At 32.0% G+C, this 16,024-nt stretch overlaps 1 protein-coding gene across 1 annotated transcript; it reads right to left on the bottom strand.

The window, feature by feature from the left end:
• Nucleotides 1-7,442: 7,442 nt before the first annotated feature.
• Nucleotides 7,443-9,295, bottom strand: LOC112038015 (AT-hook motif nuclear-localized protein 20). Its single transcript, XM_024070826.2, has one exon. It carries the CDS (start codon nt 8,518-8,520, stop codon nt 7,639-7,641), a length of 882 nt encoding a protein of 293 aa, XP_023926594.1. The 5' UTR covers nt 8,521-9,295; the 3' UTR covers nt 7,443-7,638.
• Nucleotides 9,296-16,024: the final 6,729 nt, after the last annotated feature.

A 16,024-nucleotide genomic window follows, 5' to 3' on the forward strand; every position in this document is an offset into this window, starting at 1 on the left:
AAGAATGGAGGCCGGCCCATTTCAGCGTCCGTTTCGATCATATTGGCACTATTTTGGCCGGAATTGAGCCATATCGGTTGTTTTAGCACCTGTTTCCACTGGAATCAGCGCTAATCAGCCTGGTTCGGGATGAATCGGCATGAATCTAAAAAAAAAAAAAGAAAAAAGAAAAAAAGAAAAAAACTGACACGGCACGAACGCGCAATTAGCGACATCGTGCACCACACACCGTGTCGATGCATGTCAAGTGCGGGCATGGGTGTGGGTGTGGCAGCCTTGAAGTCGCACCTATGCTTTCTAGAAGGCCACACCATCAAACAACATTTGGCCTTACTACAATCAAGTCACCAACTCCAAATTCATCTCAATTGTTGCAACTATAGTTAAAATTTAGTCAATCTAATTCATGTTTAGATTGCTATATAAGCCTGAACTCACAATCACCCCTACCACCTCACACACTCCACTGTCACCAATAGCCTCCTAAAGGTTGGGAACTCTTTTTTTATCTGAAGTTTAAGGACAAGACCTTAACCTATTCTCGTACCCTCTGCCGAGCTTAACCCTACCTACATTTTCTATTGAAGGAGGCTAAAGAAATGTTTCTAACTGTTGCTAATTAATAGTCTTTCTTCGGAATTATATTGAATTGGTTGATCCTTCCCTCTTGTTTGTTTTAACAGCTTATCCTAAGGTCTTACCAAGAGCTTTCTGGCGATGATAGAGAAAGCAACTCGCTTGCTGTGGTGGGGTGGCTTTTTGTCGGACCGTGAGTTGTGCCATTCCATCTCAAAACCAATTGGTGATGAGGAAGGCACACTCAAATATTTTATGGCATTGGACATCATACCACGCAGGTTTGTTTTTAGAGTGGTTGTAGGGAGTCAAATTGTGGTCCCCTCAACACTTTCCAAAATACTGTTTACTAAAATCTTACTTTTTTTCAATATGCTATTTTTAAAAATAACCTTTTTTAAAAGGATGAAAAAAATAAAATGTACCAAATGAGCATTGGTCCTTTTGTTGTTGCAATAAGCTAGACATGAAGTTTTCTCAATACAAGCAGAAAAATTAACAAAGACAACTTATTTCAAAGTATAGATGTTTAAGGTAATATTTGAAAATTTAGAGGTAACTGAGATTGACTCTAACCACAAGGGTATATATTATTTTTGCAACAACAACAACAACAACAACCAAAAAAAAAAAAAAACCACTAATTCAACCAAGAGTGATTTGAACGAAAATCATATTATAATATAAAATATTAAAAATACCATGTTTCCTTTTTGTTTTGTTTTGTTTTTTGTTTGAGAAGACCATGTGTCTTAATCTTATATGAAAAACAAAAGTTCAACTCATGCCTCCAAGATCTGAAATTGTGAATTCAATTCATGATTTTAAGTAAGATTGTGAGTTGAATTCTCAATTTTAGACTAACATGTCAAGGGTGATCAATTTGAAATTGTGAGTTTAACGCATGACTTCAATCTAAAATGATGACTTAAATCCATGATTTTAAATCTTTAAAGAATGAGTTTAACTAACATTTTTAAAATGTTATAGTTTTTACATAAGTTTTAGAAATAAAGTATTTTTAATATTTTTTATTCTAATAACTGTCCCAACCCCCTCCCAAAAAAAAAAAAAAAAGAAAAGAAAAAATAAGAAGAGAAAAAATACCAGTTATTTTAATTAAGCATCTTAATAGTTTTTAATTTAACTGACATCCTTCTCTATATTTGTCCAACTTCTTCTTTTTATTATTTAAAACTACTTGTGGTTAGCTGGTCATCTAACTAAAAGGTTAATTATCCAAAAAAAAAAAACTACAAAGCGTGCTATCTCTAAGCCAAAGAATTGTGACATGCTTTAGTTACCACCATGCAATTTTTTAAGAAGATTGAACTTTCCTAAGGTTTTTTAAATGGCACTTTTCCTTATTAGAATGATTTTAAAGAAGAATATATATGACTATATGTTTATATTATTCAGCTTAGAATAATATATTATATATTATTAACAATTAAGTTGTCGGAGGATATATCTTGGGTGGCTTATCAAAGTACAAGAGATAAGGGGTTTCCAAACCCGAAAAATAAAGAGAGGGACATAAGGAGTTCATGTCACTTGTCCAGTTATCCTGTAGTTGGTTAAAATAAATTAACTGGGGTTATGTTTCTTTTTTACTGAATAGGGGAATATAATATTCATCATAGCAAAAGTTATAAAGTTCACAAATTCACAAAGCAACTATGATTAAAGTAGATTAATGCTTCATTAACTAATATGCATAATTACATGCCATAAGAACGTGTAAATTACAAATGCAACCTTGAAAAGCTACAATGGGAAATGAAAACCAATTGGAGGGTACATTTGATTTTCATTTCTATTAGAGAGTGACATAAACCAGCTTGAGGGTAAAAAACATGCAACCAAAGGCTGAGACCAAATCATAAAACTAGCTATGAATCTTTGTTCCGGAAAATGAAGAATTCATAAAGCCTCTTAACCCTAAGAGATATTATATAATTCATATAAGCCTATGGTTGACAGTTCTTGGGTCAAATAAGCTTGCTGGGAAAAATATACCCAAGATGAGTCCTTCCTGAGGTGGATTTCTAATCCTCAATAAATCCATCTAAACCAAACACATTTGATTATTACAGAAATTCAAATCAGTCCAGTCTGAAAATTGCAGAGATTTTCTCAAAAATCCTTCCAGGTTTACTTTTAATAGAATAAAATAAAACCTTTCACATCATGACTTTCATCTGAGGCCTTTATGTATAAGAACTTCAAATTAACCTTATAGAATACTAGATTTTAGATTAGTCCGGCATTACTATATTCTGGTTTATTAAGATGTACTAATTATGACTTTGAATAGTCAGGTTAGTTCAATCTGTACTTTTTTAATGGAGCACATCTTTGACTAAGTTGAGAAATAAATTACTCACATCATATCATTTAAAATTATTTCATCTCAATGGCAGTTAGCAAGGAATATCTCAAGCACATTTTGGAGTTAACACAGATACATGTTATTGGTACATTAATTTACTATTAATAAGAAAAAGCAACTATTTTTTAATATATAGAAAATTTTATATGAAGTGGGAAAGTGTGTGCTTCAATACATTTTTTGCCTAGTTCTCTCATATCAGTACAAAATGTGGCCAGGTTATGTTATATTGGAAACCTCAAAGGATCATACTTTTTCGTACATTGAATTAGGTGTCAAGTTTTAGTTAAGAAGCAAGGTTTGTGTAGTGAGTTGTTGGATAATTCACTTCTGTCCTTGGAAGTCCTGCATCTGAATATGAGGCCTGCTATTAAAAATTTCATGTTAAATGGAGCTTCACAATCTTATTTTCTAACAGTTGCTCATACCCTAGCACTAAAAAAATGAAAGTAAAAGTTTAGGAGACACTACAAAAAAAAAAGCGTTATCCCGGTATTTTTTTCCCCAGCTAAGTTACCTATTGTTGCGCGCTTTTGTACTGCAGCTAGAGTTTGTTCATTAAATTGTTCCAAATGTAAGCTCTAAACAATTAGTTACTATTACTATGCAGACCTTATGGTTCAATATGGTATTGTCCTCGTGCCCAAGTAGGTTTGGATTCAAAGATGGAATTTCTTTTTAAAGGAATCTTATATGCATGTAATTAAAAAAATACACAAGAAATTTGTTAAAATTTTGTATTATTAGCTAAATGATCAACAAATCATAGGGTACATAAATACGGATGCTAGGGAATTGTTCTTTTGACTTATTCTTCTAATAATTAAACTGATCCTCTTGGTTTATCTAACATACCTGTTCACAATAATTCTAAATTAATATTATATGTAACTTTCAAGCTAGTTGTTGGCTAGCTGATAACATTTCTCAGTGCATAATTTTGAGGTATGAATCCATATCACTAGATTTGTGAAATAAGTAGTGAGCACAGTAACATCTTTAGGGCATGCTTTAGAAACCTGATCACATTGGATATGGAGCAATTGTGATTGGCCATTGAATAAGATTGATGGTGCTCTAAGCATATAGGAGATAGCCCTTTATCAAGTTAGGTCAAATGGCACCTAATCCAGCCGGAGACGTGTACTCCACGGCTAGTGCATGCAGCATTATAAAATTTGAAGCATCAAAGGTTTGGAAAGTGAACATGCTCTCAAATTTTCATTGCTGATGCATGATTCCCCATTATCAGTGTTTATTAAACTAATACTTTTGTATTGTACAACTTAGGCTTTATCAAGTGGTCCATATTTCCTTAATTCCGGTTCGTGGATTCCCTTTCAAAGTATTAATAGTTAATTGGCTCGTCAGACTTTCAAAGATGACTAGGGCTTGCAAAAATTGTTGGTAAAACTACACCTAGAAAGACAAAATAATGCAGAAAAAGGAGAAGTTTTATAGTCTTGTTAAAGGTTATATTTAATGAAGGCGATTTGATTTTTTAACCTTAGGTGGGCTCCATCGACGCCGATGCTTTACTGGTGGAATGGTTTATTCAAGTAATTAGTGAATAATAAATTAGGGTTCAATAACAATGACATGTGAATCCATGTGAATTGGGTCCTCCATGTTGCTAGAACTGTAGGATCCTTTGAGTGCCTAGAAAATATCCTTTCAAGACGCATTTTAATGATCTTTGGACACAAAGTTGTGTTTAGCACCTTTGTTTTTATGCCTAACAGATGACTATTGTGGAAGAGTAATGTGCTTTTTGAGACTTTTTTTTTTCTTTTTTTTTTCAAGTTCTCTCAATCCTAATATTTGATTTCTTTTATCTTGAGGACATAGAATTAATATCTGATAATTCAAAAAGGTATTATACAAGTCAAGTTTTAATCATGTGGTTACCACACGCTTCCTTTTCACTGTCCAAAATAAGAAAATTATATTCCTTAGGACTTGTACAAATGAAACTGTTTTGGATTCAGCATTTTTAAATGTTTCTTATTTTATAATTGCATAATTTGTCAGATAGAAATATGCTTGTGCGTGCTACTACCATAAGTTCAAGTTCACTCTTAAATGTTTATTAAAAGTTCACTCTTATATACTTGATCGTTCTCATCACCTTAAATAAAACCCTAAAGGCAAGCAACGAGATAGTAAAATATCCAGGCCTAAATCATTCACTTTGTATTTTTCATTACGATGCTTTATGTTGATCAATACATTTGTATAAGTAACCTAGTGTGCTGATACATTGCACGGAACGGTGAGAAAATTGCCAGGGTTATTCCTTTTAGGTAGAATTTCTTGCATGCCCTAATCAATTTGAGTAAACAATAAAGCGCATCTTGGAGCAAACACAGATGCATGTTATTGACACATTATTTTACTTGATCATAAGCAAGATTATACAGCATTGGGCGGATATTGGAGGTTGTTTGTATTTGGCATTGTCTTTGAGTGAAACTAGGGGGGGGGAAAAAAGAAGATAAATAACAATAAAATATTGGTTGATGAGAAAAACCTATGTTTACCAAACATCTCATCACAACATACCTTTTTCATCTTCTTTTAGTAGCATAGGAAAAAATGTGCAAAGAACTGGATGCAAAAAGTACTAATATGTTTGAAATGGAGAGAGATGGAGGAAGAGGAGAGGAGAGAGTAAAGTGGAATTTGCGTACTCACCACCAAGGCCTCGTTACTGCTTTGATTTGCATTAGATATAGTGAGATATATAAAATTTGATCCAAAAGTTCTTTATAAGAGCCTTGATTCTTTTTTTTTTTTTAAATCATCATAAATGAGAAAGAAGTAAACAATGTAGAAATTAGAGTGTTCCAAAGGGTACTTGTTCAGCTCAATATTTAATATAAATACAAGGACAGCCACCACCATATTTCTAAGAACTCAAACTTCAAGAATGATGACCAAGGAAAATTTCCTTGAGTACATTGATTTCATGATTGTTGCCACCACGAAAGCCACCATCACCAGAAGAGCCAACCTTTGTTACACTGCTACACTCGTTATGCTTTCTCGGACAATAATCATCATCATTTTAACATTTTCTTTTCTCTTCTCTTCTTTATGCGCATAACATGTGATGCAAGCTATTTTTAGACTTATGGAACCATAGGAGACCGTTGTCATAATGTTCCGAAAACCTATTTATTTTCTGCAAAATGAAACATTAAATCTTTCTAAGAGTATTATAACTCAATTGCCACCTTCTTATATTTTTAACTAAAACATCAAGTGTTAAAATCTCTCATCCGTGTTGTAGGTATTGAATTAATAAAAAAAATTATATATATATATATATATATACAAACATTAAATCTTGGATCCAAAAAATTGCAATTGTTCACGGTTGACATAAATGGAAAGCTAACCAGCTATAATAACTCCGTCTATTTTTTATTCAACATTGATCCCATTTATGACTTTGTCATTAAAAAAAAGGTTAAAATAATATAATTGGGGGCCTCTATGATTTTTCTTGGGTCGGAAATAAAAAAAAGGAAAAATTCATTGACAAAATTGAAAACTCAGCTATAGAATGCAATTGTCTTCTAGCATCTTTAGAAAGATAATGATTAACAGTCACTCAGTAGTGGAACAAGCAACCCTAATTAAAATAAATTTGCTATTTTCGCTAAACATTGCTAGTCCATTAAGAGGAAGACAGTAGAGATTGTTAGAGTGAAAGCTGAAGTACAAGACCCTCCAATTCTGTGCAAAAACAATACCAAAGGGTCTGATTCCTATGAGTAAGATTGAAGAAGCCCATTATTCTATCAGTCTGAAAACTTCAATATCAGTTGATGAGTTACTAACTCAAAAGTCTATCATATCCTTGTTGAGTAATGTGAGAGGACAGAATTAGTAAGAAAGGAATGGAAAGGAAGCTCAACATCTTGTGTTGCAAAGAACAGAAAGCAATAATAAAGAAAATACTTCCATAGCCAATGAAGGAATAACACAAGAAGAGAATAATAAACAAGAAGTTTTGACTAGAAGATGAACATGAAAAAAAAATAAATAAAAAAAAATAAAAAAAGAAAAGAAAAGAAAAAAAAAAAGCTGAACACCATGCCCTATATACATTTTAGGACAGGAAACTAAATATTAAAAAAAGGAACAAAAACATGGAATGTTTTCCTTTATACTAATTATTTTATGTGAATTAATTATCTTGCTAATCCATTAGATAGAAATCTCACAGAAAAAAAAAAAAAATTTATTTCTTTCCCTATGTCTATTTCCTCGGGAACTAATAAACAAGGCCAACTCAGTTATGAACATATCCCACCACATATTATTTATTGATAAAATACATTACCCAAAAACTTTAAAAATGAAATCTGAAAGTTCAAGGAACTATTTTACTATTTTTTTTGGATGAGTAAATAAACAAACAAACTATAGCAGGAACAAAAGTAGTACAGTACCAAACAATAGTATAAGAAGAAGAAAAGAAACAAGCACCTTGTACTAGTATTTGCAAATGAAGTGAAAACATACTCATCATAGAGAAATATACATATATAATCCACATGATTCTCACCTTCATCTCTAATTTTCTCTTTTATCTCTCAAAGTACAACATAATTAAGACAGGATTGCTGAACCTCTCTTCTCTCATCAGTCTTTCACAATCTCTAAAATTGTGGCCGGCCATGAGCCCAAGAATAAGCTTCATGGTTCAACTGTCCACCATTTGGAAGCAAATTGGGAGGCAAATTATAAACAGGCAAAGATGAGGACTCCCCCATCCCACCTTGTTGCTGCCCTCCAACACCGCCAATTCTAGGTGGTGAGCTTCCACCACCACCACCACCACTACTTGCAACTTGCCCGTGGGCCGGGCCACCACCTTCCTCTTCATCCTCCAAAGGCAATCTTTCATATGTAGCATTGGAAAACGTAGCCGCCATCACCATTACAGGCCCAGATGCCATAAGTGGACCAACCACGCTGCCGCCCACCACCTGTCCTTGCCCCCCGGCTAGATAGATGGTCAATCCTGTCGACCCGGGTGGTGCCGGTCCAGGGAGAAATGAACCATTCAATGAGAGAATCTCGAATCGGCCATGTAGGGCCATGACTGCACCGGGGGCAGATGGTTGGCGGAGTGTGACGTTGGTCACTGTGCCGGTGCCACTAAGCACGCAAACACCCCTCTGCCGCCTTCTGGCGAATTGAGCTACACTCTCAGCAATATCAGCACCATTTGATACTTCCATGACATGGCTCCTAAGCGCATTAGGGCTATCTCGAGTGACAAATATAGGTGGTTTCGGCTTGTTTTTGGAGCCAGGTGGACGACCTCTTGGCCTGCGAGTGGCTACTTCAATCGCACCTTCTCTAGGCTCGTCACTGTTCTCTCTTTCGTCATCTTCTTCGTTTCCACCTCCACTATTTCCGGTTCTACTATTATCATTCATGGATATACCCAGATCTGGTTTTTTCATTGGGGATGAGCTAGCCGAGGTATCCAATCCCGGTAGACCTACCTGCCCGGTCCACCACCGGTTTGCCATGAATTCAAGTCAAGCACAAAAAAAGAAAAAAAATATGATAAAATCAATGATCAGCCCGAAGATGATTCTTCTTTAGGTTTTCTTTGCAGGTATATATGATCTCTCTTCTTCTTTTTTTCTTTTACATGTAGGCCACGTATCCAAATCAAAGCTCACACAAGAGAGACAGATCAAGGTTGTCTTAGGTTGTAAAGTGAAAGAAGGCTTAAATAAGGCAGTATCCAGAAATGACTTGGGGCTTGAGTAATACAAGAGGCGATCTTCTTTAGTCTTCAAAAAAGCAAAGGTAGCACAGATTAAAGCAAAGTGTACATGTAAAGTAGTGACAAAGAACCTAAAAATGTAAAGAACTCAAAAGGATGAACAATAGATAAGAAAAGGGATAAAATTTAAGGAGTCTGTCTGTATGGAACTAAGCTTGGTAGCTAGCTTTTTTCTTTGGTGTCTTTGATTATGGGGTATCTGTGAGAGTGTTGTGTTAAGGTCCGGGGGAGCTGGGGTTCTTGTACCAAAGACAAAATCTCTCTCTCTCTCTCTCTCTCTCTCTCTCTCTCTCTCTTTTCTTTTCTTTTCTCTCTGTGTGTTTGTGTTTGTCAAATGAGAAATGAATACGAGAGAGAGAGAGAGAGAGGTGTAGATGGACTTGGGAATTAGGGTTTGTTTATTTGTTTGTGTGGGGTCTTGTGCGCGTGAGAAAGTGGGCTGCACGTCCTTCTCTCGCATACCGACATCTGCTAGAGATTGAGGGAAAATGGATGAAATCTCATATGCATTTCCTTCTTCTCTATTATCTTTTTGTGTAATTGTGTGTTCCTGATTTCCTAGTTGAACTTTTAGGGTTTCAGAAATTGAAGTCAGCTTCTTTCTTTCTTTCCTTTAAAAAAAATAAAATAAATTATTATCTCTTTATTTTTTTTTCTTTCTCTTTTTTACAAACTATAACTTGTAGGAGGGTAGGCAAATTAATTACGTGGAAAACTCATATTTCTCACCACTTTTGGTGTATATATATGCTGTGATATCTTATCCCATTACAAGTGGGTATTCAATTATATTACACAAATTGTATCTCTTCCTCTTTAGAAGGGAGATTTGTAAGGGTTGAGTGCTATATATCCGTAAAACAAAGGGATTTGTGAGACAAAAAAACAACTTCCATTACATAGCTTGTAATACTATTTTAATTAAAAGAAAAAAGAAAGCTTGGAATTACTATATTTATAATAAATAGGTGTTCTTTATATGCTAAATGCAATAATCCCAAGTTTGGAGAATGTCCTTCTAAAGTACCATTAAGATCAATGGTTGATGCCTTATTTGTGATTAGAACATTTAATTTGCTGGTGACACGCTTGTTTGAGAGATGTCCTGTTTGATTTTGAATATAAAACTAACAAGAGTTGATTTTCGAAGCTTATGCTTTTCAATTCACCTCGATATGAAAGCTGTCGATTTAAAAAATAATAAACATTTTGACTAGTAAAAGAGTGCTTGGAAGACCTAAAGCAACAAATGTTAATAACTGGGGAAGGTTTATGTTTATTAGATAAACAAAACCGTGTACGACGGACTGTTGTGATTCTAAGTTTGAAAGAAGACAAATGTGAAAAATTAAAGAAAAAGAAAAATAATAATAATAATTGCACTCAAGTCTTTACATTTTAAAACATGGTACAATCAAGTAAATATTACATCTACAACATTTTCACAACAATTACATAATAAATATTATTAATTGTGGAAGGATAATGGTAAGATAAACAAAACCGGGTACTTTGGATTGATGTGATTCTAGGTTTGAAGGAAAACAAACGTAATAATAATAATAATAATTGTAGGGTCTGTTTTTGTTGCCCAAGCCGAAAGGATATGGGTTAAAGGCCCAACGAACTCAGAACAATGAATTTGTAGAGAGTGGATCGAAGGTTTAGGCGCTGGCCGGCGTGCAAGAAGTATAAACTACTTTCTTCTTTTATTTCATTGAAAGATGTTAAGAACAATTTACAACTGGGGGATGCTCCTTGGCCCACGGCCGAGGAGGCTTTTCCTTCCCCTCTCCCCAAAAAACTCTCCCCCTTTACACTTTGTTCCTCCCTCTTATATATCCCTATCTTCCTCCTCCTGTTGGTCATCCATTGGCCTCTCTTTTGACCGTCCGTCCCATCAAAGGTCATATCCGTGCTCAAGTGGTTCACCCTGATCGATGCTGCTCTGTCAAAAGGGGTTACATCCCCATTAATGCGGCCAGAAGGGTTAGGTGAGTGTATTCAATGCCGAGGTGACAGTTCGCCCAGGGCTTGCCCTTTCTTCGTGCTGAGGTCTCGAACGACCGAGGATAGGGTTATCCTCGGACCCATCATGCGTCCTCGGTGTGGGCCATTTGGGCCTAGGTTGAAGTTGGCCAAGGCTACCCGATTTTCTGGCCCCACAATAATAATAATAATAATAATAATAAGTACACTTAATCTTTAAATTTTTAATGATACATTCACAATAATTTTACAACAGCAAATCTTAGGAGACGACCTATTTTTGGTAAATAAAAAAAAAAAACAATTTTAATGGTAACTTAAATTAAAACTAATAACAACTTATTATCTAAACACTTATATTAAAAACCAATTGATGGTTTAGGCCCGATGATAAAGAGAAATTATCATAGAGTACTGGACACCATATATTAAAATTCAATCATATTGGCTAAGTTCAATAATGTGAACTTATAACCTTTGTAGGGGCATTAAAATAGTGGAACTTTGGGTTAAAAAAAAGAGAGTAAATAATGGTCTAATTTGAGAGTTTAAATTCAAATTTTGTTTTTGGTAAAATTGTTGTGGACATAAGATTACTTGATTTACATTAGTTTGAAAAATTGGATTTTACACTCTAAAGTTTGTATCCATTAGCAAAAACAACCCTTCCGTTAGTGGATTCACCTACATGGCTATTAAGTGACACGCTGACGTCTGATGTGTAATTTATTTTCCATGTACGCAAGTCCACTAACGGAAGGATTGCTTTGCTAACGGAGTTAAACTTCAAGATGTAAAATCTAGGCAGTTGCAAATTTTAGAGGTATACTTTGCGATTTACCCTTATTTTGATTTATGGCTTTGTCTCTGTGTGTGGACTCTAATTTACTAACAAACCCTACATGTAAGAAAGATATTTTGCCTTCTTCCGTTCAATGACTCACTCTATAGGGAAAATGATAAATTCAAGTCACATTTGATATAATTTTTTAAGACATTAATGTTACATCATTCATTTTTTTTTAAAGGAATATTTCAATAAATCAACCTTTGAATTAGATTGTTTTGTTATACTCTTTGTACTTACAAATATCAAGAAGATCTAAGATCAGTAAATATTTCATCATAAAAAAAATAAATAAATAAATAAATTTCAAGTTTTTTTTTTTAATTTTAAATTTACGCAACTCAATAAATTTACATTGCACCCTAAGTAATTTTTTGCAACATTACACAACTCAATAAATTTTTATTTTGACAAATTCATGCACGCAAAATTTCAATACTATAATATATCAATAATATATAAATAAATTTAAAGGTTTTGTTATTTGAAAGGGTAAGCTGTAAAGTATACTCTTAATGTTTGGGGTTTCGATTTTAGACCTAAAAGTTTGAAATTTTAAATTTTACATCTTGAAATTTGAAAATTAAAATTCTACACCCTGAAATTTGCCTCTTTTAGCAAAAGTAGCTCCACCTACGTGGTGAAAGAATCACAAATTAATCAAATGCCAATGTGTCACTTAAAGGCCATGTAGGCGAGTCTATTAACGGATGTGTTGCTTTTGCTAACGAAGATAATTAAACTTCATTGTGTAAAATTCAAGCAACCTAATAGAGGTGTACTTTGCAATTTATCCTTAGTCATACTTATAGGCTGTTAGTATCTCCATGTCCTTATGCATACTTTTGTGTGTTTTTTTTTTTTTTTTTTTTTCCTAAAATTTAAGATTCTTGATAAATTTTAATCCGTTAGTTTTCTCGATAATGCATGAAGTAAGACATATCATACTGTATACTATATGCTATGTAATAAAAATCATGTTTTAAAAACAGTGGAATCCGTATCTCATCTCAATAAAAAATTTTCAAAAAAAATGGACACCTTATTCCCTTTTTATTTATTAATATTTTTTCTTTATCCTCCTTATGTCATGTGAATGATCTTTTATTTTTACACATTTAAGACTTTTTATTTGACTAATAATAGATGAGTGCATATCTTCTTCTTCTTCTTCTTCTTCTTCTTTTTTTTTTTTATTTTTTATTTTTTATTTTTATAATGAATATAGAGTACTCATCTTACTGTGATTACATTAAAATTATTAAGCTAATATAAGTTTAGGCAAAACTATATTACCATATAAAAAATTTTGAAAATTTTTACTTTCATTAGAATTCTATTATTCAAAGTTTGAAAAGTTTTTAAAAATTATTAATTAATTAAAATATTTTCATAATCTAACATAATTTTTGGTTCTGACAAAAGTTCAGCTTCCATTATATTTTATTGTTCGATTTTGATGAAAGTTATGGAATATTTTCGTTAATATACATATGAATTTATATAAACCATGTGTCGAATGTGTATGCTACTATTAAATTATTAATATATACAAAACGTCAATAAGAGAAGGGGCATGTGGATGTGGAGGGTATATAATTCCTTTAAAGAAGAATATCAAATTTACCCCGAAAAATTATTATATATATTTCTAATAGTTAACCCTCCATTAAAAAAAAAAAAAAATAGTTAACCCACTTATCATTAATAACGATGGATGTAAATTTTTTATTATAAGAATTATTAAACAAAAATTCTCTAAGAACTTCACAAATGAAAATTTTACAAAATTTACTAGACTTTGAGTTTAATGGAAGAATTTAAACGATAATCAATTTTGATATGATGTTTATCAAAAGGATGCTGAATGGTGTTGTTCAAATAGTTAACTTATGGAACAAAAATCCATGTTAAGGTACGTTTCAAGTTGTAAGTCTTATGGAATTTTGTTTGAAAAACTCTTAATTATGAAATGTTAGAATTACTAATTGGACAACATAAACTAAGTTGGTTCCTAAAAGAATTATTTAAAATTTTGATCAACTATATTTACTGCCGATTGAGACATTTGTTCTTTTTTTTTTTTACTTTTTTTTTTGGTAAATGAGACATTTGTTCAAATTCCCATGACAACAGTGGCTAATATATATAACTTGATGTAATTTTTTAGGCTCAAAATTAAATTATATTTTATAAGTTTAATTGAATTTTTATTTTATAAGACTGTAAAAAACATGCTGTCTAATAGTTGGATTTTAAAAATATATAGTAGTGTTAATTTTATAAAGAAAGTTTTAGTATTAGGTTACAAATAAGTTTGTAGCCAAATTTTGGTCCTTTTATATTATTATAAAATTTGTCTTTTTGTCTATTGTTTACTCTAAATCTGTAAGAATCACATGTGATGTGACATGACATTGTTTATTGAACTAAACAACATTTTTATAATTGGTAATGGACATATTGATTATCACACTAGGAATGTGAAAACCTAAAAACTAAAATGACAAAAAACATAGTTTTAAAATAGAATTCACCCAAAATTTAAGGATATAATTTGATGTTTTACCATTATTTTGTACTACCGTTTGACACTAAAATTTTATTTTTATATAATTTGATAGTTATAATAGTGAGAGCAAATTTTGAATTCTGGACATCTTTATTAGAAATATTGGAACACTAAATTTTCTCATTATAAAAGTTAGGAACACCTAGAGTCTTAGGGTCTGTTTGGTTTTAAAAAGTGGTGTATCTACTTTTCATTTTCTTTATTCTATATTCTATATTCAAATCCTAAATTTGAATATAGAAAAAATCACTTATTTTCACAATTAGTAGTATTTGGTAAGTTTTTTTGAATACGTAATTTGGGTATAGAATACATATACCCAGGTTTAGTCATTATTTTTCTATTTTTTAAAAAAGTAACTTTTTCTCACTCACACACATCATATCACTAAAAAAAAAGTAACTTTGGTTTCACAAGATTTACGAATATGCTACTATGTTCGTATTCATAGAAAACGAAAATACTGGAAAGTTATATTCATTTTTCGTAAGTAAATTCAACTTTTAGGATACTGAAAATAAAAAGTGAATACAAATACTAAAACCAAACCAGTTTTTTTAGTGGTGGAACCTACTAAAAACTGAAAATAAAAACAAAAAACAGTGTTTTTTCAACTAATCAAACAGAACCTTAGGTTTGTCTTCTTCAATTTTCAATATCTATCCCAATACTAAAAGATCAATAAAAATGATTATAAAAAAAAAACATTTCCTTCACAAATATATATATATATATATACACGGAATCACATTATTGATAAACTAGAAATCAATTCAATTGTTTATTTATATTATATTTTCTTTAATAATTTAATGTTAAAAATCTCCAATTAAGTAGTAATATCGCCTTATCAGGTAAATTATATTGCTTATAAAATTAAAAATGGAAAATTGTTACATTCTCCTAGAGAAATTTAAATGATATCAATGTTATATGGGAAATGTTAACGAGTACCATTGGGGCATTGGTTAAGAATCCATTTTAAAAAAGTTTTGATATCACTTTTATGGAAAATGAAAAAACCTGTCAACATGACCCATGTTGTATTTTTTTAGTTTCAACTTTCAAGGCATCTTGGTTGTGGGCCTCGTGTCCCCTTAAAATAAGGGAAGAAAATCGTCTTCATTTCACTTGAAATGGAGAGAGTTCATTTTATTTTTAAAATTTTGTCTTGAATCTAATAGTGTACAAAGTGTCATATTATATAGAATTTTAAATGATGTAAATTAGAAACAATTTTATATTTTTACAATATAGTATTTAATTTAAACTATAAAATAAATCCCTCTTAAATAAGAATGATGTTAATGAAATAACAGTCATACGCTCCACCATAAGTAAAATGATAAAATTAATCATCTTAAATTGGCAGAAGTCACTTCCATTCCATTCATAACTAATTATTAATATTAAAAAAAAAAAATCTAATTCTTAAAATTTCGGCCTCAGTCCTTGAGATTTTTGCCTTTTTGGCCAATATAGGAGATTAGACTTCAGCTCTCAATCTAAACCATCAGCATGAAACTCTATTTTAGTAAGTTTACATGTAATGACATTGTTGGCCAAGTTGTCGGCTACAACTGTGACTAAGGCAACGACCGTTGGTGTTTTGAAGAAGAAAAGAACAAGAAAAAACATGAGAAGGACAAAAGGAAAAAAGTGGATTAGTTTTTATTTGTTATTTTATTCTTTATTTTATAAAAATAAAAATAAATATGATATGGATTAAATAGGAGTAGCATTCAAAACAACATAGTTTTTTCAATACACAAATTTCTTTTGAAGCCTACGTGGCATTTACTTGCAGCCAAGTTGGTCATGAAAATGACGTTA

Source organism: Quercus suber, unplaced genomic scaffold, assembly GCF_002906115.3.
Source record: "Quercus suber isolate HL8 unplaced genomic scaffold, Cork oak 2.0 scaffold_122, whole genome shotgun sequence".
Classification (NCBI taxonomy): Eukaryota; Viridiplantae; Streptophyta; class Magnoliopsida; order Fagales; family Fagaceae; genus Quercus; species Quercus suber.

What these genes read in the sequence shown, in the direction of transcription:
- LOC112038015 (XM_024070826.2), bottom strand. Translation starts at nt 8,520, where the DNA reads ATGGCAAACCGGTGGTGGACCGGGCAGGTAGGTCTACCGGGATTGGAT.